General features: G+C 39.0%; 1 protein-coding gene across 1 annotated transcript in view; it reads left to right on the forward strand.

Moving 5' to 3' along the window:
- The window catches only part of Hml (Hemolectin), a 586,263-nt gene that overhangs the window by 284,558 nt on the left and 280,537 nt on the right, over positions 1-21,168 (forward strand). Inside the window, exons 54-56 of the mRNA XM_068226073.1 lie at positions 6,862-6,989; positions 14,698-14,823; positions 17,175-17,386. Of these exons, the coding sequence (XP_068082174.1) occupies positions 6,862-6,989; positions 14,698-14,823; positions 17,175-17,386 (466 nt within the window). The remainder of the gene's footprint in view (positions 1-6,861; positions 6,990-14,697; positions 14,824-17,174; positions 17,387-21,168) is intronic.

Consider the following 21,168-nt stretch of genomic DNA (forward strand, 5'->3'; position numbering starts at 1 on the left):
AACCAAACTTCATATTTAGGGTATACTCATCCCGGGGAAGGTTTTGATATGCATATCATTTTAAAATCCTTGAACAGACGGGGGGTTTATAGGAAAACCAGAAAGGTTTATCCACCATCACGTCGAAACGGCTGGATATATCTCAACCAAACTTCATATTTAGAGTATACTCATCCCGGGAAAGTTTTCCATATGCATATCATTTTAAAATATTTGAATAGATGGGGGTTTATAGGAAAGTTAAATGGTTTTTCCACCATCACGTCGAAACGGCTGGATAGATCTCAACCAAACTTCGTATTTAGAGTATACTCATCCCGAAGAAGGTTTCGATATGCATATCATTTTAAAATCCTTTAATAGACGGGGGTTTATAGGAAAACCAGAATGGTTTTTCCACCATCACGTCGAAACGGCTGGATAGATATCAGCCAAACTTCGTATTTAGAGTATACTCATCCCGGGAAAGGTTCCGATATGCATTTAAATTTAAAATCTTTGAATAGTGGTTTTCCTCCATTTTCTCTTATACTATTGATTTTCTGTAAACTTCGTTTACCATACGTGAAACGTCTCTTCATTATAAACAACTTTCGTTATGTTCATAATTTACCTTACTCTTCACATGACGGAGAAATTTACAATTTTCTGCTGCTATCATGCTCCGCATTTTGTGACCGACAGACCGACAACGAACCTACAGGTTACCATGGCAACGTCTCTGACTGCATGCCAGTAGGGAAGTAACGTATTGCCATTTTCCTCATCATGCTTTTAAATTCGTGGTTGTTCCTTGGGTAGAAGGCAAAAGAGGCGTCAATCGGCTCATCTGCGTGATATTGGCGGAATATCGTTGGAGGTTATAACCGCCCTGGAATAGATTAAGTAATAACACCATTAGTCATCTTCTTATTTGTTTACCTAAGAATCACTGACCTAAATTTCTCCTCTGTTACCGCTTTATTATATCCATAACTCACACTAGCATAATTTATTGAGGGGCATTTGATTTTCCAATACATTCACTTGGCATTTACATATTTGTCGTTATTCGGCTGTCCTCAGTTATAATCCATTTTCTATTACTTTCAACATTCTTAACTGTATTATTTTCTTCCTTAATTGCGCCGTATGTACGTGAGTGCTAGAAACTACTGGATGCATTTCCACCAAGATTCGTATTTAGAATACACCTGTCCTTGATAGGTTTTAGGGCAAATATTGTTTCTAAATCCCTGAACTGACTGGGGGTTTATACGAAACCGAAGCAGTGATTTTGCACTTCCAAAAAATATACACAACGAAACTTTATGGAAGTCTACCTACCTTGGTAGAAATTAATTTCTAAACCTTTTTTCTCATGTGCATCATTTCGATACCAGGATTAATAAGGGAGATATCATTAACGGACCGTTTTTCTGTACAAGTCCCATCGGACTTGACTCACGAGCGGGTGCGTGTAAAGCGTATTCCTTACAACTTGAAAACTACTGAAGACATTCGAACCAAAATTTATATTTAGCATCCACCTGTCCAAAGGTAGGTTTTAAACGTAAATAATATTTCATGTTCCGGAATGGACTGGCGGTTTATAGGGAACACAAATGGTGATTTTACTCTTCCACAATATATACAGAACAAGACGAACCTGACTGGAAATCGACCAAACGAGATGGAATTCCACCTCTAAACCTTTTCTTGATGTGCATTTTTTCGTCTGGAGGATTAATAAGGGAGATATCATGAATGGTCACTTTTGCAGGTTAAGTCCAGCGGACATAGCCCAAAAGGTGTTTTACATGGAGCAGATTCCTTATCTATATAAATCAAATCGTAACGACTGTGTGCCTCTACACTGACTATTTTGGCGAAATTTTCGTACAGCTTTCCGTTTAAGGGGTAATAATAACCATCTCCATAATTTTTGGTTTAGTTTCCTGAAAGTCCTAATTTTTACCCGCCTCGCCCAAAATCCACATTGTGGCATAATCTGCCAGAAGAATAAGAAGATAATTGAAATTTGACAAAATTATACGTTTTAGCCTGTAAGGAATGGAAAAATACTATATCATTAAATTTTTCATTTTTTATCCCCGAAGAATATCGAAATATGCAGGCAATTTTAATGATGGTGCAGACCTTCGGAAATTCCTATCACATAACGGACTGCACAATCTCCGTTCAATTTGGAATGATCTACAACCTTGGTCTTATGACTTTTTGCCGTATCTGTATCCCTTTTACGTTTGATTCTTCTCTATTAATCGATGTTAAGTCAATTTGGAATTTTCACATGCATAATTCATACTTTCAATTACTTATATGAAATACAGAATCATCAAACTCTTCACGAAATTTGGCCCACCCAGTAGCCATATGTGAGAAAAATGCTACGTATGTAGCTGTCACATTATTATCCGAAAAGTAATGTAATGTGAGATAATCTTACAAAACCTTTACCCTGTTCCAGGTTTCTAACTCAATCTGACCCAAGAATAGATGACATATCATAGGACCAGCCATTTAGGCCACTAAATCCGGCGTGTCTTATGGTATAATCCTTTGTCGATATGACGTACGTTTAGTAGCAGTTAATCTGTAAATGAAGGTCTTCAATATTGTAAACACGCATATACTTTCGTATGTCGATCTATATATATTCACTGATGTCGATTTGTAGCGATCGAGAAAGGGTGGGTCTGCTATTGTAATCAGTACTCCCCACTCCGACTTTGACTGGCAGTAGGAAAGGGTTCCTTCTCCAACTCCTGTGTAAATGGCATTAGTAAGGAAGGCCTACAATTGTAATGAATAGTTCCCTTCTCGATTTGAGTTGCAGAAGGTAAGTGAGCATGCAGTTTTGTTTAAAACTCCCCTACCCGATTGTGTTTGGCAGTAGGCAAGGGTGCCCGCCATTATAGAGAAATATCCTCATCTAAAATGTGACTGGCATTAGGCATAGTGGCCTGCTATTTTGATGGAAACTCACCAACTTGGTGTGACTGGCAGTACGCTGGCTGGCAGTAGGAAAAGGGGCCTGTCAATATAATGATAACTGCACAACTCAATTTCGAGTGATAGTAGGGTAATTGCCTACCATTATAATAGAAACTCCTCAACTGTAATCTGTCTGGAAGTAGGAAAGGGGGCTGCCATTTTAACGAAAACTCCCCAAATCGATTCTGTCCACGTTGTAGGCAATGGGGCCTGCAATTTTAATGTAAACTTCCCAACTTGATTGTGAATGCCAGTAGGCAAGTGAGCCTGCCGTTATATCACAAATCCGTAACAAACACTTTACATTGGAAACAACGTACGGGGACCTCCCCATGCTCTTTCTCGGATAACGCTAAGAGGCATGCAATTTTAAAACAATCTTATTTACTGCATGTACACTATTTACTTCGATATTCGAATACAATGTAGAATACCGTAGCGAAGCACGGGTACATTCGCTATTCTATATATATAAAATAAGAGTTTTGTCTGTACATTGCTCAGAATTTGAAAAGAATGGTATTTCTGTTCGGTCATGTCCATAGTAACAAGGAAATGCACTTTTTACTTTTCCGTAATGTCTGTCTGTCTGTCTGTCTGTCTGTCTGTCTGTCTGTCTGTCTGTCTGTCTGTCTGTCTGTCTGTCTGTCTGTCTGTCTGTCTGTCTGTCTGTCTGTCTGTCTGTCTGTCTGTCTGTCTGTCTGTCTGTCTGTCTGTACACGCATCACGAGAAAACGGCTGAAGAGAATTTAATGAAAACTGGTATGCAAAGTGGGGGAATAAGTCGCTACAATCTTGGTCATAAATAATTTTATTCACGCTGAGTGAAATAGTAGTTTAGGGGAAGGGCTAAAATTTAATTTTCAAATATGTATGTTATTAGTAGTCGTATCTTAATAAAGGTCGGTATGCAAAGTCAGTGAATAAGTAACTATAATCTAGGCCATAAATAATTGTATTCACGCTGATTGAAATGGTGGTATACGGGAGGGCCTAAATTTTAATTCTCAGAAATGTATGTTATTGGTGGTCGTATCTTAATGAATATCGGTATGCAAAGTAGGGAAATATGTCAATATAATCTAGATCATAAATACTTTAATTCACGCTGAGCGAAATGGTATCTTAGGGGAAGGCCTAAAATTTAATTCTTAAATATTTATGTTATTAGTGTTCATATCTTAATACAAATCGGTACGCAAAGTCGGGGAATAAGTCGCTATAATCTAGGCCATAAATAATTTTATTCACGCTGATTGAAATGGTATTTTAGGGGAAGGCCTAAATTTTAATTCTCAGATATTTGTATTATTAGTTTTCTTAATGAAAATCGGCAGGCAAAGTCGGGGAATAAGTTACTATAATTTAGGCTATAAATAATTGTATTCTCGCTGAGAAAAATGGTAGTGTAGAGGAAGGCCAAAAATTTAATTCTCAAATATTTATGTTATTAGTGGTTGTATCGATAAATACTACATAACTAAAGTTATATAGTATTAAATTTACTATCATTTATGTCTTGTACATTGTTTCGGTACCGGCTATTATCACGGAGATATTCATGAGTTTGGATTTTTGTTAGTAAGTCCATATCAGCGCCGAGTCATGAGAAAATGCAGAATTTAACGAAAATCGTTATGTAAAGTCGGAGAATAAGGAACTACAGTCTACGCTATAAATAATTTTATAAGACGCCCTAATATTACAGAGTCGAAAGAAAACTAAATGTGAAGGCCTACAATACAGAAAGCTTATAAAATTGATCAACAATAACATTAACATTGACCATTGTTTGTTGTGTTTTGTGTCTTCTGTTGCTACTCATCTCGATAGACAGGATTACTGCTGCGTACCGATTATTTTTTTAATTTCCCTTACGTTGCACCGAACGTTGGTGGCGATGGGATAGGGAAGGGCTAGGAGTTTGAAGGAAGTGGCCTTGGCCTTAATTAAGGTACAGCCCCAGCATTTGCCTGGTGTGAAAATGGGAAAACACGGAATACCATTTTCAGGGCTGCCAACAGTGGGGTTCGAATCCACTCTCTCCGGGATGCAAGCTCACAGCTGCGCGCTCGTAACCTCACGGCCAACTCTCCCGGTCGCACAGAGTGTAACAGCCTGCCTGAACATTGGCGGAAAGTAGCTGGGGAGTTAGATAACTTTCTTCTTTAGCATGCCATTTCTCTGGTTCTTAAATTTTCTGATATTACCGGTACTGGTATGAACACACTGGCTCATCATAGCATTCGAGCTATTCAATCCCTACTCTGAGGCACTGATTGGAATGAGCAGTTTGCATATAACGGAATAATGGCAGAGGAGTGTTCACGGCTGTCTGCGGCCTGGTCATTCCAGCTCTTGAACTTTGGACTGTTAGATCGGCACCGTAGAACTGATCGTTGAAAGTGACAAAATGTGTGGTTTTCCATTTGATCGAGTGTTTTACGTGATAACATTACTTTTAACCGCTACATTCCTACTGACGATTTTGTAATGACCCATGTTGACTTCAGTTAGGAAACCTACGAAGTCTGTGTTTCTGAGAATCCCGTAGCGAAGCACGGGTACATCAGCTAGTTTTATATATATAGATGATATAAACTTAATTTTATTTCCGTATTGAAGTGAGAATACAGATAAGTTTTAGTAAGGTTCAGCCTTTTTCAATATAAATTACAAGTTGTATAGGATGTTATCTACAACATTATTCAATAGTGGCACCGGTTTGAACATACACAAATGTCATCATCAGCCTAAATCACACAAATCACACAAATTGAGCAACTACATATTAATTAAAATCGTCATGGTGACATATAGGGATACACAACATTATACACTATTTTTCACCAAATAAATACGTTAATTACAATTTTTAACATGCTTTAGCTGTACCATCAACCTTTTCTAATATATTTTTTTACACTCTGAACGTGTGAAAGTTTTTAAAAGTTTCTTGTTACCGTGTGTTAAAATTAAAGTGATATACTCATAAGAAATATATAATAATCTGATCTTACTGATCTGTTTACATAAAAATGCTCAAATTATCACACGTCATTTTACAGTTGCATTTAAAATATTTTAGTGATTGTCTCTCAATTAATTAAAACCACTTGTTATTCAAATGTCGTCCAAGTATGAACAGAAATTTAGTCGATAACACACACATTGCTCGTGTAATGGAGCTTGTGGAACTATGCGTTTGTATATCTCATAAAACACGTTGTCTTAGAAAGGCTTGTTACGCTTGCTAAAATTTACACTGAGACATCTATAAAATTGTTTAGTATAAGATGGTGTCGTTTAAATACAGTAGTTGTTTGTCCTTTCGTTCTTCTCTTTGGGCGTAATACAGGTGATCTAAAATTTCTCTGTAAAATGACGTGTGAATATTTGAGCATTTGTATGTAAACAGATCAGCAAGATCAGATTATTATATATTTGCTATGAGTATATCACTTTAATTTTAACACACACTGACAAGAAATTTTTATGACTTTCACACATTCAGAGTGTAAAAAAATTGATTAGAACAAGTTGATGGTACAGCTAAATCATGTTAAAAATTGTAATTAATGTATTTATTTGGTGAAAAATAGTGTATGATGTTGTGTATCCCTACATGTCACCACGGCAATTTTAATTAATATGTACTTGCCTCAGTGTGTACGATTTGTGTGATTTAGGCTGATGATGACATTTGTATATGTCGAAACCGGTACCACTATTGAATAAATGTTGTAGATAACATCCTATACAACCTGTAATTTGTACGGAAAAGGCAGAACCTTACTAAAACATCTCAGTATGCATATAAACATTCAAGGACATATATGAACAAGGAATGAATGTTTGTTACAGTTGTCAGCAAGTGTTCTGATGAAGGTCCCTGCTCCAAGCATCTTGTGGTTATTCAAGATGAGCACCTTTTGCTTCTTCATCCAGACATGAGCTCAGAGTTTGACAACACGAAGTACACACCTGATGAGGTAATAAGTCACAATTTCTAACTATTTAGGAAATAATTTAGCCCAGTATTGAAAATCGTGTTTGTAGCTGAAAAAATTGACATTTTAAATTGTTCTATTTATAATTAATATTGAACAGAAAGCAACCATAGCATTCGTTACGCTATTTAAGAGCTCAGAAGTTCAATTTGCATCGTAATACCACTTTTTCGTACTTTGTTTCACACATTAAATTGAAACATTGACATTGCATGACTCTCAGTACAATATGAATGTATTAGAGTAGTATTTGATAATTTGTCAAAATTCTTCTTATACAATTTTAGATCAGGGATCTTCAATTATTTTTGCCCGGGGTCCGTATTGATGGTAATACTGAAATAAAGTGGGGTCTGGGGTCCAAATTTTGGGTTAAGTAAGACATGTGCTGGTCTTGCTTACGGTGATTGGTTTCTCCACACCATTTTGCAGAAAAATGTAAGTTTAATGTATATTAGTATCAGTTTGAACTGTACTTCTATACATTTCTAAAATTCCAACCAGTGGAGTGTTTACATATTCCATTTTAGATCAATAATATTTCAAATTCAATAACAGTATATACAATTCACCTACCCAACCTCTTCAGTGAGAGAAACGGCATGTCATGTTTTGTGAAATCTTTTCTAAGTCTGGAGCGTACGAAGTTCTAGCAATGGTTAAGCAGTCTGGATATGGACATTTATTCCACAAACTTTATATTGGAAATCATACATTCACACACACATATCTACCCCAAAACTGTCAGCACATATTTCGAAAACTGGCTCAAGTTATCAGAGGAGAACCCGAACGACATATCATCTTTCTCTGCCCTTTTTTCTGTCATCTGCGCCTGTAGAACTTCCATCGGGCCGATGACCTTCGATTTTAGGCCCCTTAAAGAAACAAGCAACAACAAGAACTTCCATCTGTACTTATTCCTTGTCAGAGTTGCACAATTCAGTTGCCTTGGTATACCATTATTCTCTCTTCAGCTGGTACCAAAAACAACAGAGTTCTGACGTCATGTTTTGTGGCCACGTGTAGTATACCACTGCTTGTAGACAAGATACTGAACGAAGTTTTGAAAAATGAATTATTTCCTCCCTTAGGTCTTGAATAACGGGATCTAAGTTAGCTCGAAACAATGGTACATCATCATGCAGTTCATGTACCAATGTTTCTGGCCCTTGTAAAATAGTGGCAAGGTTGTTTACGTTTATGTTACTCGAAAAATCAGCCAGTTGTATTGTTTCTTCATCATCGAGGAAGTTGATGAATTGACGTTTCTGGTTACATTCTTTAAATAACGCCACACTCATTGTGAATACTTGTGATTTCGTCTTTCAGTTTACAGAATTGTGTTTCCTTTGTTCAACCTGCGACTATAGTTGTGAAGCAAAAGTATTGTGTGCATGGCACCAAGTTCCTCAAGATAGAGTCTGAAAAGTTTGTTCATTAATAATGATCTTTCACGTAAAATATTAACTGCACACGTGACTGTACTCATGCAAGATCACAATATGTTGACAGCGAAAACAGATTTTCCCATTTCATACCATACTCGGATATTATAGCGCATAGTGCGTTCAGTAGCCTTGAAGCCTACCAATTCTTCCACAAATAAAACACCATTAAAGAAACTGATAAATATCACAGCTGAGCGCAGCCACTCCATAATGAAAATTCGTCCAGTCGCAGTGCGCACCGGGGCATCACTTATTTCCTGCTTAAGTTTAGTACGAGCACCCATTGAAAACTATTCTATCCTGCGCACATTTGTAGAAACAGAAAGTGATATAATTTCCACAACTTGAATTAGTTTCGTATCACTTGGAAAGTCAGGCAATTTTGAAGGACAATTGAGATGTAATACGGTGATGGAGTGTTCATAAAACCGGTCACATACGCGTCCAGTCCGATGGACTTTGCTTTTTTTCATCTTGAAAAATCGGGCTATCATGCATGTGTTTACTGGAAGGCAACACCTGATCATCCAGAAGGTTCAGATAAACATGCTGGTCCATGTTAGTGGTCACCTCAGCGAGCGGGCCCAATCTATGATACGAAAAACAGACCCACCTCCGGCTTGAACCTGACTTTGCATACATCCAGAATGAAATGCTTCATTTCGCCTTCGGTTCACTCGACGACGAGTGTCATTGGAATACAGGCAAGACGCAATTCGTCAGATCACATTACGTTCCGCCAGTCAGCTGCTGTCCACGTTCGATGAGGACGCGCAGTTTTATGTGCCGGTGTGAGCAATAGCCTCTAGTGAGGTGACCGACTGCACGGCCGACTTGACGCGTCGCTCTAGCTAGCTCCTTACCGGCCTTGACAATAGGATCCGTGCACTGTAATCGGAGTAGTTTCATAGCTCGACACGTGGCGCTTGTGACCTAAGTTTTCGTGGTAGAAATGCATACTCCTCTACGGAAAATACATTAACTTTGTTTGTCGATTTATCGTAAATTAGAGGTATGGACAATGTTACATAGGTTAATACTCTTAAAATGATTAATCATAAAGACTACTTTCGTTGATATTGTCCGGCCTCGCGTTCGAATCCCGGCAGGGTCAGGAGTATTTTATTGTAAATGATTAATATCCCGGACCTGGAGACCTGTGTCGTCCTTAACATTCCTCACCACTCTACACTTCCGCAATTCCACTTACACACAGATTCCTCTCATATGGTGAAAGTAGTGGCAAAAGGTCTATAGAGGTCGACGCCACGAACAAATATCATTTTTATAAAAATCGTTGATGATTCGCCAAAATAAAAACACAGAATCTCCGTCTCTGTGGTGTAGTGATTAGTGTGATTAGCTGCCACCCCCCGGAGGCTCGGGTTCGATTCCCGGTTCTGCCACGAAATTTAAAAAGTGGTACGAGGGCTGGAACAGGGTCCACTCAGCCTCGAGAGGTCAGATGAGTAGAGGTGGGTTCGATTCCCATCTCAGCCATCCTGGATGTGGTTTTCCGTGGTTTCCCACTTCTCCTCCAGGCAAATGCCGGGATGGTACCTAACTTAAGGCCACGGCCGCTTCCTTCCCTCTTCCGTGTCTATCCCTTACAATCTTCTTATCCCCTTGCAAGGCCCCTATTCAGCATAGCAGGTGAGGCCGCCTGGATGGGGTACTGGTCATCCTCCCCAGTTGTATCCCCGACCCAGAGTCTGAAGCTCCAGGACACTGCCCTTGAGGGGGTAGAGGTGAGATCCCTCGCTGAGTCCGAGGGAAAACCGACCCTGGATTGTAAACAGTTAAAGGAGAAGAAGAAAAAGAAAAATTTAATAGATTAAAAATGGTGGAAAAGGGGGTAAAAAGCAGGTATCAGCGTCACTCGAACTTGCCATCTTCATAACTGAAGTGGAAAACAACCACTCGACCACCGCGCCACAGTGCCACTTTATTCGACATTTTTAAAATAGCTTTTTTCGAAAATATTTGAGAGTTGCGCGCTACTACTTTGCCAGTGTGTTTTTGTGATGTAGTACTACCAACCTGTCCGCCTCTTTGGTGTAGTGGTTAGTGTGATTAGCTGCCACCCCCGGAGGCCCGGGTTCGATTCCCGGCTCTGCCACGAAATTTAAAAAGTGGTACGAGGGCTGGAACAGGGTCCACTCAGCCTCGAGAGGTCAGATGAGTAGAGGTGGGTTCGATTCCCATCTCAGCCATCCTGGATGTGGTTTTCCGTGGTTTCCCACTTCTCCTCCAGGCAAATGCCGGGATGGTACCTAACTTAAGGCCACGGCCGCTTCCTTCCCTCTTCCGTGTCTATCCCTTACAATCTTCTTATCCCCTTGCAAGGCCCCTATTCAGCATAGCAGGTGAGGCCGCCTGGATGGGGTACTGGTCATCCTCCCCAGTTGTATCCCCGACCCAGAGTCTGAAGCTCCAGGACACTGCCCTTGAGGGGGTAGAGGTGAGATCCCTCGCTGAGTCCGAGGGAAAACCGACCCTGGATTGTAAACAGTTAAAGGAGAAGAAGAAAAAGAAAAATTTAATAGATTAAAAATGGTGGAAAAGGGGGTAAAAAGCAGGTATCAGCGTCACTCGAACTTGCCATCTTCATAACTGAAGTGGAAAACAACCACTCGACCACCGCGCCACAGTGCCACTTTATTCGACATTTTTAAAATAGCTTTTTTCGAAAATATTTGAGAGTTGCGCGCTACTACTTTGCCAGTGTGTTTTTGTGATGTAGTACTACCAACCTGTCCGCCTCTTTGGTGTAGTGGTTAGTGTGATTAGCTGCCACCCCCGGAGGCCCGGCTTCGATTCCCGGCTCTGCCACGAAATTTGAAAAGTGGTACGAGGGCTGGAACGGGGTCCACTCAGCCTCGGGAGGTCAACTGAGTAGAGGTGGGTTCGATTCCCACTTCAGCCATCCTGGAAGTGGTTTTCCGTGGTTTCCCACTTCTCCTCCAGGCAAATGCCGGGATGGTACCTAACTTAAGGCCACGGCCGCTTCCTTCCCTCTTCCTTTCTTGTCCCGTCCAATCTTCCCATCCCTCCACAAGGCCCCTGTTCAGCATACCAGGTGAGGCCGCCTGGCAGAGGTACTTGTCATCCTTTCCAGTTGTATCCCCCGACCCAAAGTCTCACGCTCCAGAACACTGCCCTTGAGGCGGTAGAGGTGTTATCCCTCGCTGAATCCGAGGGAAAAACCAACCCTGGAGGATAAGCAGATTAAGAAAAAAGTACTACCAACCTACAAAAATTGAACAAAGTCGGTGATGCGGACATCGTGACCTCCCCTTGTTAGTTGCGAAATAAGTTACAAGATGTCAACTTCCAGGTGTATTGGTATTGAGTACTCAGTACAAAGAGAACAGGCACAACCTTGACAGTTTATAATCAAACAAATGGAGAAATTAAGAAGATGGCGAATTGCTATAACAATGACTAATGAAATTGAAAAAGATTACAATAATGTATAAAAATGTATAAATGAAATGGAAAAGTTCTCCAAAATCTGAATGGGGAAAAAGTTTCAAAGAAACATTGAAGTCAGATGCTCCAAATTCCAGCAGGATACTTCTTTGTTATTTAAAAAAACACTTTTTATAAGTGTGAATAAATATCAAACTCATTGTCCATTTCCTGTTGAGGCCCCGAACAGAACAGCATTCAAACTTGCTACATGCAGTTTACAAAATACCATTTCTAGGCAGGAACTTGTCAAAGTTCCTAATGACAAGAAACAGAAGTAGAAACAAGTCCTTGAGTCATAATGTAGAGCACAGAAGGCAGGATGCCTAAGGCGGTGTGCAGATTGCTGGCAACCAAAGTGATATGCTGTGTGTTACTTGCTGGCCACTGAAATGTGCAGTACCAGTCAGGAAACCAGCCCTTTTATTAGGAGAGGGCAAGGTGAAGTACATACAGAAAAAAGTAGAGCTGAAAGGAACTACAAACTGAAATTACTTAACAGAAGTAAGAATAAACATAAAAAATTCAAAAATGAAACATAAGACAATATCAGTAGAAAGAATATTAAACAAATAATCATCGGAAAGAACGTAAATGTCCGCCTCTGTGGTGTAGTGGTTAATGTGATTAGCTGTCACCCCCAGAGGCCCGGGTTCGATTCCCGGCTCTGCCACGAAATTTGAGAAGTGTTACGAGGGTTGTAACTGGATCCACTCAGCCTCGTGAGGTCAGCTGAGTAGAGAGGGGCTCGATTCCCTCCTCAGCCATCCTTGAAGTGGTTTTCCGTTGTTTCCCACTTCTCCTCCAGGCAAATGCCGGGATGGTAGGCTACCTAACTTAAGGCCACGGCCGCTTCCTTCCCCCTTCTTTGTCTATCCCTTCCAATCTTCCCATCCCCCACAAGGCCCCTGTTCAGCATAGCAGGTGAGGCCGCCTGGGCTAGGTATTGGTCCTCCCCAGTTGTATCCCCCGACCCAGAATATCACACTCCAAGACACTGCCCCTGAGGCGGTAGAGGTGAGATCCTTCGCTGAGTCCGAGGGAAAAGCCAACCCTGGAGGGTAAAAAGACTAAGAAGAAGAACGTAAATAATATTAAACAGTATAGCCAATCAGAAAACTGAAGGTAAGGAAAAAGTGCCACGGAAGGATATATGGCGTCATCGGGTAACAATAGCGAATGAAGTTGTCGTAGACGTCGACAGTATGACACGATAAGAGTAAACCAGTAAGAAAATTGGGTGATTGTGAAGGGAGGAAGACATTTTTGCCAAACAGAGGAGTGTGGCAATAGATAGCGAACCACCGACAGGTCAGGCCACGTCAGCAGCAACTTCGTAAAGGATGAATTAAAGTAAACAATAATAATATTACGTCACCCTACCACCTGCCTGTGTCGGTGCGGCGTATATCAAAAGTAAATTTGGAGAAACTTAATGTAGGCTGGCCAAAAATATTTAACTTCCAGAATCTTTGTGCAAGCACGAGCAATCTTCATCCATTAAGCTCTTCAATTATGATAATTAGCGATCAAGTGCATTACAATTTTTCGAAAAGTAAATCACTTGAAAATTTCCATTTAAAACTTCTAAGTTCACATACTTCCCCACTATCCTATTCGCACTTCAGTGAGTAATGAAGACTTGATACCTCTTTCATACCATATACTACAGTATGGTCTCTCCTAGTTGTAAATTTGCCTGCAAACATAAGGATTTTATGTCAATGTGCACGTTACGCCATAGAAACATCTATGCATTAATTACATTTAACTCTGTATAAAGCACTATTGGTTATACTATACAGTGAATGAGAGACATGTACGTTGCTTGTATGACAGTCTTAATATGTTCCTGTTCGCAAAGATTTCCATACTTGAGTTAAACTGAGCATAATCTTGATCTGAATGTTTGCTTGAAAGAAACATTAATAAATGCTATTTCCATTACAGGTTTATTATTAAAAATAGTGTTTAGAAATAAATAATCCATTAATCTTTTTGGAAATGTCAACATTCATAACTGTGAAACCCTGAAAGCAAGTTCGATGAGGATGATTGCACGTCACTTGAATTAGGTCATATAATCTGTACTAGGAATTATAGTAAAATATGATGAATCGTTCTGGAATATCTTTATATGGAATGCTATTAATGACCAATCCACGAAATTCATTATAAATTCAATAGCTCCTTAGAATTTTTTTATTATGAATAATTTTATATATTTTTTATCGGACACTCCTCATATTTAAGAAGCTCGGGAAGATCTGCAAAGACTCTCCTTCCAGTGCCAATTCCCCATAAAGGCATCTTATCCAGAGATAAGTGTTAAACAAGAAATATGTATCTCATCTACCTTCATATAAGTTCTAGAAGATTTCCGCTAGCTCAGAAGTGATGATGATTTATGACATTTGAAATGACTTGTACAAATACCTGCAAATGATCTTCTCTAGCGAGTGTTTTCACATATTGTCCAGTACACTCTCAGAATTTAACTTGTCAACCAAGTAATATGAAAACTATCCAACAAATACCAGTGATTTGTTTTTTTGCATTGAATTTAGGTTTTGCACATTTGGCAGTTCCAGTCTGCTTTTCTGTCAGTACTGAACACTTCATCATTAAAGTACAACCTTTTCTCATTTGGAAACTGGAGATAATGCTTAAGTCATTTTTTAGTATTTATTGATTTGTAAATTATTGTTTTACACTCTACATAAATATTTCCTCAGAACATCTGAATACAAGTTTGGTATTTCTTACAGACAAAGCGGATTGGTGGAAGGAATAAAGCCTTTCTACTATCACGCATCGGAAATTCTTTGCTCTTCAAGTCAAACCGTTATGGCTTTTGGATCATTTGGGACAGTCAATCAAATGTTAAGATTGGGGTAAGTATTCGTGACGTAAGTAAATAATTATGACAATGGTATTGTTATATTACACTGTGTGTACACTTATGTTGGTCATTGAAAATATACTTGTGTATCCTATCATACTATTCCGGATAATTAATACTGGGTGATTTAATGTTTTTGGCTAGTATCCTTGTATCATGAAAATGGTTTTAATTAGATTTCTTCATTGCATAAGCCTACTCAACATTTAGCATAAATTCATATGGGTCTTCTTGGAAGCAATGGTTGTTATATAAAAATATCTGTCATTTGTAATCCGCTTTGAAGATCCTAATGTTACAAAAGAATATTTCTCGAATGAAAACTAGAAAAATATTATTAATATTGATATTAATTTTATTTTTGACATCAGCATTTCATAAATATTTCGAGACCGAGCTCGATAGCTGCAGTCGCTTAAGTGCGGCCAGTATCCAGTATTCGGGAGATAGTAGGTTCGAACCCCACTGTCGGCAGCCCTGAAAATGGTTTTCCGTGGTTTCCCATTTTCACACCAGGCAAATGCTGGGGCTGTACCTTAATTAAGGCCACGGTCGCTTCCTTCCCACTCCTAGCCCTTCCCTGTCCCATCGTCGCCATAAGACCTATCTGTGTCGGTGCGACGTAAAGCAAGTAGCAAAAAAAAAATATTTCGAGGTGGTGTTGTATACTAGTCATATTGCAGCGTGTACAGAAATTATTTATTATGGGTTGATATATTACGATAATTTAAGAAAATCACTACATTCATATGAAATCATCCTAAAATATATGCATAAAATCAATATGGCTGAAGTAAAATTTAGTCGAATTATTGCTCTTCCTTTGAATGAGTAAACTGGTTTGTGGTGTGGGTTACTGTAGTCGCGTCCTAGTTCGTGAACCATGGGCAACGGCTGAATGGCCTAGTAAGTGGACCTAATAGTCGCCATATCAGTTGCTATAGAATGGGAATGGGCATCTCGGACATATTCTGAGTTATGGTCCTCCTTGTGCTAAGGCGGCTAGGAATATGTATAACCCACCGGTGGTCTATAACCAGTTAGAGAGACGGAGCCCACTTGCATTTGAAAGGCGAGGGACTCCTTTGAAATGACTAGGCGAGCGAAATGGAATTCGAACGGAAGCTAGCAATAGCCTATCAATAGGGCTTACGGAACAGAAAGTAGAACTGGCTATGTGAGCAAAGAGGATGCCTCTCGATGGGTTATGTGTTAATGATATTCGGGTAAGGGGAGATAACGAGGTAGAGATCGGAGATTATGAAGTGTCCTTATCATGTGTTTAAACGGGAAGGGCAGAGTATGGGGTAGGACTGCTCGTCAGTAATACTTCTGGACGCAACACAGTGTCTGTTAGGCACGTAAATGAGTGAATGATGTAGCTAGATTTGGCAGCTGGAGGAATTATCAACCATAGTGAGAGAGGGATGACGTTGACAAGTATCATGAAGCACTGAGTGCCGGCATCGTAGTCAGCGTCAACAGCAAGGATAGGATAGTGCTACTAAGTGATTTCAATGCGAGAGTTGGAAATAGAACACAAGAATATGAGAAGTTGATGGGTAAATGTGGGTAAAACATTGTAGCTAATAGGAATGGGAAACGTTTACTGGACCTCTGTGCTAGTATGGAATTAGCACTCACGAATACATTCCTCAAACAAAGGACTATTCACCGCTAGATACGGGAGGACAAGGGCACCATATCCATACTAGATTGTATCTTAACCGACTTTGAATTCGGGAATCCGTTAGGAATGCGCGGTTGTTCCGGAGATTTTCCGATAAAACAGACCACTATCTGTTCTGCAGTGAACTAAGTATCTCTAGGCCTAGAATAGAGAAAGTGAAATCCGTCTGCAGGCGAATAATGCTAAATTAAGAATGAACTCGATGGATAAAGCGGTACGGTACCCAAAAATCTGATTTGCTGTAGGGGCCATGTGAGGCGAATGGAGAAGTATAATTAGGAGAATAATGCTCTCGGTCATAGAGGATGAGAGTAGGATAGGGAGTCCAAGACGACGACAAGTGGACTCAGTTTCTAATTTGAAGTTAAGAGGAATGGAATTAAACGAATTCACAGAGCTCGTCCCAAACAGAGGATTGTAGAGGCATTTGGTAAATTGATAGTCTTTTCAGACTGAACTCTGAAAGGCATAACAGTCTATAATGAAGATGGATGTATATGTATGTTGAGTGAATAACATATAAGCTATTAACTCCTCAGAATATCGGAAAATGTTTATCACTATTTTCACTTGAGTAAATATATGAATGATTTTTAAATATTGCAGAGTGTATTAGGAATTCTATGTTCACACTCTTCTCTTTGATGCTGCAGGTACCAGGCAAGTTATCAGGAAAAGTGGACGGGCTATGTGGTTTCTATAATGGCCACTCGCATGATGATAAGCTAATGAGTAATGGAGAATTAGCCAGAACTACGAAGGAGTTTGGTGATAGCTGGAGCAACAGTGAAACTCCAGACTGTAAAGTTTATCACTGTCCTGTTGACCTACAGAAAAAGGCTTACGAGATGTGCTCACTGGTCAGGTAAGTTTATAAGTTAGAGCAGTTGAAAAATAGTGCATTATAAATGAGGTATTTGGGCTGTGATCTAAAATCTTAAAAGAATCATTATTTCACCGTAATATAACTAGCGGTGTGTATATTGAATATTTTTATGAATAATTTGTAATCAATTTAGGTAGTTAAATAATTAATCTTATTAAATAAAAGTACGAGATCAGTTTTAAATTACGGTAATTTATAGTTTCTTCATCTTCAATAATGCAAAATTACAGCAAGTCATTAATTTACTGAAACAACGGGCATTAGAATATGGTTTGCTAGGTCTGAACTATGAATTATATCTATATAGGTAGATCTATTATACAGAGTTAGTCTCACCGTCTGGTTCGAAGAAGTGCATGCTTGTGTACCGGCCATTTAGAGGTTCGTGCCTTATTACGTATAATGACGCTCCATAGGGTTGGTTAGTCAGAGTTGCTTTTTAATCTGATAAAAATACTACTAAGACAAGCATCAATCGCTAGAAATTTAATTTCAGCGGGTGTGTATTTAATTAGTGTTACGGCCGAAACTTTTATTCTAGAAAAACAAGGTACGTGTGAAAGGTATGTATAGCATCGAAATGCTGAATTATGTTGAGACACGTGAGTTTGTGGAGACATTCTCTTGCGGTACTATTGATGGAAACAGTTAGGAAGCTTATTCTTAGATTAGGAAAATTGATATCGTAGTATACTGATGTTCCCAGTATAAATTTGGGGTTATTCTGAACGTTTTCCAGAGAAGCTATACATCGCGCTTCACAGAAAGTGGATAAATTCTAAACCCCAGCCCAAAGGGCTATGGAACTTTAAAATGGAAACTATGCAGAATAACCATATCCGAAGAATTGCATCTTATGACAACATAAATCGAGAACATTTCTGAAACTAGTATTTACAGATATTAAAAAGTAAATTGGCGTCGTCGTCCCGAGGTAATGCAGCTCTTTTCAGGCACACTCCATGAGGCAGTAAGCTGCATGTACCTTCCAACCACATGCCAGCCTTCCTGCTAATCCTAAATTTCTGGATGTACCTACCTGGAATCTAACACGGCCTCAGAGGACCTTTACACTACCGAGGTGCTTTACAGCAGTGTTAACAGTATTTTTTTTTTATTTTCATTTTAATAATTTTCCTCGGTGAGGCATTGTTCCATTTTCGCTGCCATATTGCTTCATAGAACTGGAACCTATATCATACCTGACCCACAATATGCACCCCTGTATGATGATAAAATTGGTGTACAGTTTTTAGACCTACGCCACGACTAGAAGAAGAAGAGGAAGATGAAGAATAGAATCGCAATTTTCATATGTTTTGACACTAGGCAATACGGTGTTTTCACGGAAATAACATTCACAAATTTATTCACACCGCCTATTTAACTGTTGTCAGATAGATAAGAGAAAAATATATCATAACATGAGATTATGTTACAGGGGCCATTAACTGCTAGTAACAACGTTGTTTTGTTCCTTATAACAACAATCACCACCACCAAATTCTCTTGTAGATCATACTGACTCATGATTTCCGAGTCTTTCATGAAATAGAGTTATGGTCGACTTATTTCTCAGATATTAAATTTTGTGAGTTTGTAGGTAACCCTTTAAAAATCTATAGAAACAGCTCCCACTCTATGGACAAACATAAAAAAAACTGTCAGAACAAGAAGGATAACGGACCAGAAAGTTTGCTGCATCAAATAGCAATTTTATTCAAATAATTTGGGATGTGTGAATACAGAAGTGCACCACTTTGAATAACTTCTCTAGCACAGTTTGGTACTCGCTATGAACTAGGAATATAATTAATTGTGGGCCTTGTATTATTAATCAGTCATATACCTTGGAACCGGCAATAGGTCTACATGGAGAAACATGCTACCACCTAAACCGTGCACTCATCGGCCCTGACACAAATTAGACAATATGTGGTAGAAATGTTTATCATTTGCTGGTAACCTGTTCGAGATATTTCTCTTTCTATCTGTAGATGCAGAAAGGCTGGTAAATTATCATGAGTACTAGATGTGTGTATAACCTGACTTGAACAGCATGGCACAGAAAGAATAATTATCTTACTCATACAATAATAATAATAATAATAATAATAATAATAATAATAATAATAATAATAATAATAATAAAAAAATCAAAATCCATGTGCAGCCCCTGTAAGGTAGACCCACCGATCACGATAGGTGGTGTCTTTTGTGTGTAACAATCTGCGTGATAATATGGAGCATGGTCATCTTCATAACAGGCCGGAGTGTACGATATAGCAACACTGCCGACTAGCTACTGCGGGGGCCGGCTGCATGCCGCCTTTACCCAAACATGACAACAATATGCCTTCGGCTTTATTACAATTTTTTTCCTGGTAGAAGGAGCAGGCAGGAAGGAACATAACGAAACGATAAAAAAAGAGACAGCGATCTTATTAAGTACCATATTATTAACGTCTTCAACAGAATAGATAATATTTGATAATCGTATATATCCCGGCTTACTCACGCCGGGCACAAAATACAGCTGGTACCAAATTTATGTTAATATCCCAAGCGGTCCCTTTCTTACACACTTCTCTTCCAGATATTTCACTATTTCTGTTTTTGAGTAATTATTCAGAAGTATAAATATACTTGCGATACTCAGTACTACGCTCCTATTTCCTGAATTGCGAAAAACATACATCAATTAACACTGTTCTCAAAATTAGATGGAGTGTATTCTCATGTCCTGCATTTCTCGCTTAACCCCACCCTTCCCTAACTACTTACATAGAACTGTTGCTGTGCTAAAAGGTGGTAATATATCAGCATAACGAAGCTGTAAAGAAGGCTCAAGGACAATCGCTGAAAGTAGTAGGGGTTAATTTCAAAACTCTGTGTTTCTCTCATGATCAGTTTTATGTAACTTGTTCCTGGGTTGGATTAATGATTTCGTAGTTACAAAAAGTGTACTAGGTTAACGAATCGATATCAATAAATTCAATTATTTACCAAACTTCAGAAAAACAAATGTATATCCATTTCTAAATGGAAATTGTAACTCCATATTGAAAGGGGCCTCAAAATCTCCATAAAATAGGCAACATACCGAAGTTGTCGTAGAAGAACTGGACACAGTTTTATTTAGCGTCCTTCACGGCGAAAAACAATACTCAGGAAATCCCAGTGAGACCCCGAAAACCATATTTTAAGGCCATAAAGTCAACTGTTTCGGAGCTATTTCCAAAAACTCCCCGATCTTGGAAACTGATCAATGAATGGCCAGTTGTAAAAATGGTAGCGCAAGCACAAGATGTCCCATTGAACTTTCCTTCGACCTCTATAAGAGGCAGAGCCTAAGAGTGGTGGGGTTAACTTTAGCAACTGCGTATTTTGTTGTGCCATCTCCCGGCGTCCTCATAAAACACTTCTGTAAGTATTCAAAGCCTGCTGAGATAGCTTATTTTGCAGCTGCATTTTGCTCTATGATACAGCCTAAAATTTTCATTCTCTGCAAAATTAACCTCAATTCCAGGAATGAGTATGAAATGATTGGTTTCAAGTGTGGAGCACTTACTTCAACTGTATGTACCACAGTTTTGCATTTCTCTCGTTCCTTAATTCTAAAACGTTGCCTTTATTTCGTATTTTTCTTCACTCTGTTTATTCTGACATGTAGAGACTTTGTTTTAATCGTAAATTGCTGTAATTCGAAAGTCTGCTCTGAATTGTTCACCTCAACTTCATCATTAGAGGAAATAATAACT

This window comes from Anabrus simplex, chromosome 2, assembly GCF_040414725.1.
Source record: "Anabrus simplex isolate iqAnaSimp1 chromosome 2, ASM4041472v1, whole genome shotgun sequence".
Lineage (NCBI taxonomy): Eukaryota > Metazoa > Arthropoda > Insecta > Orthoptera > Tettigoniidae > Anabrus > Anabrus simplex.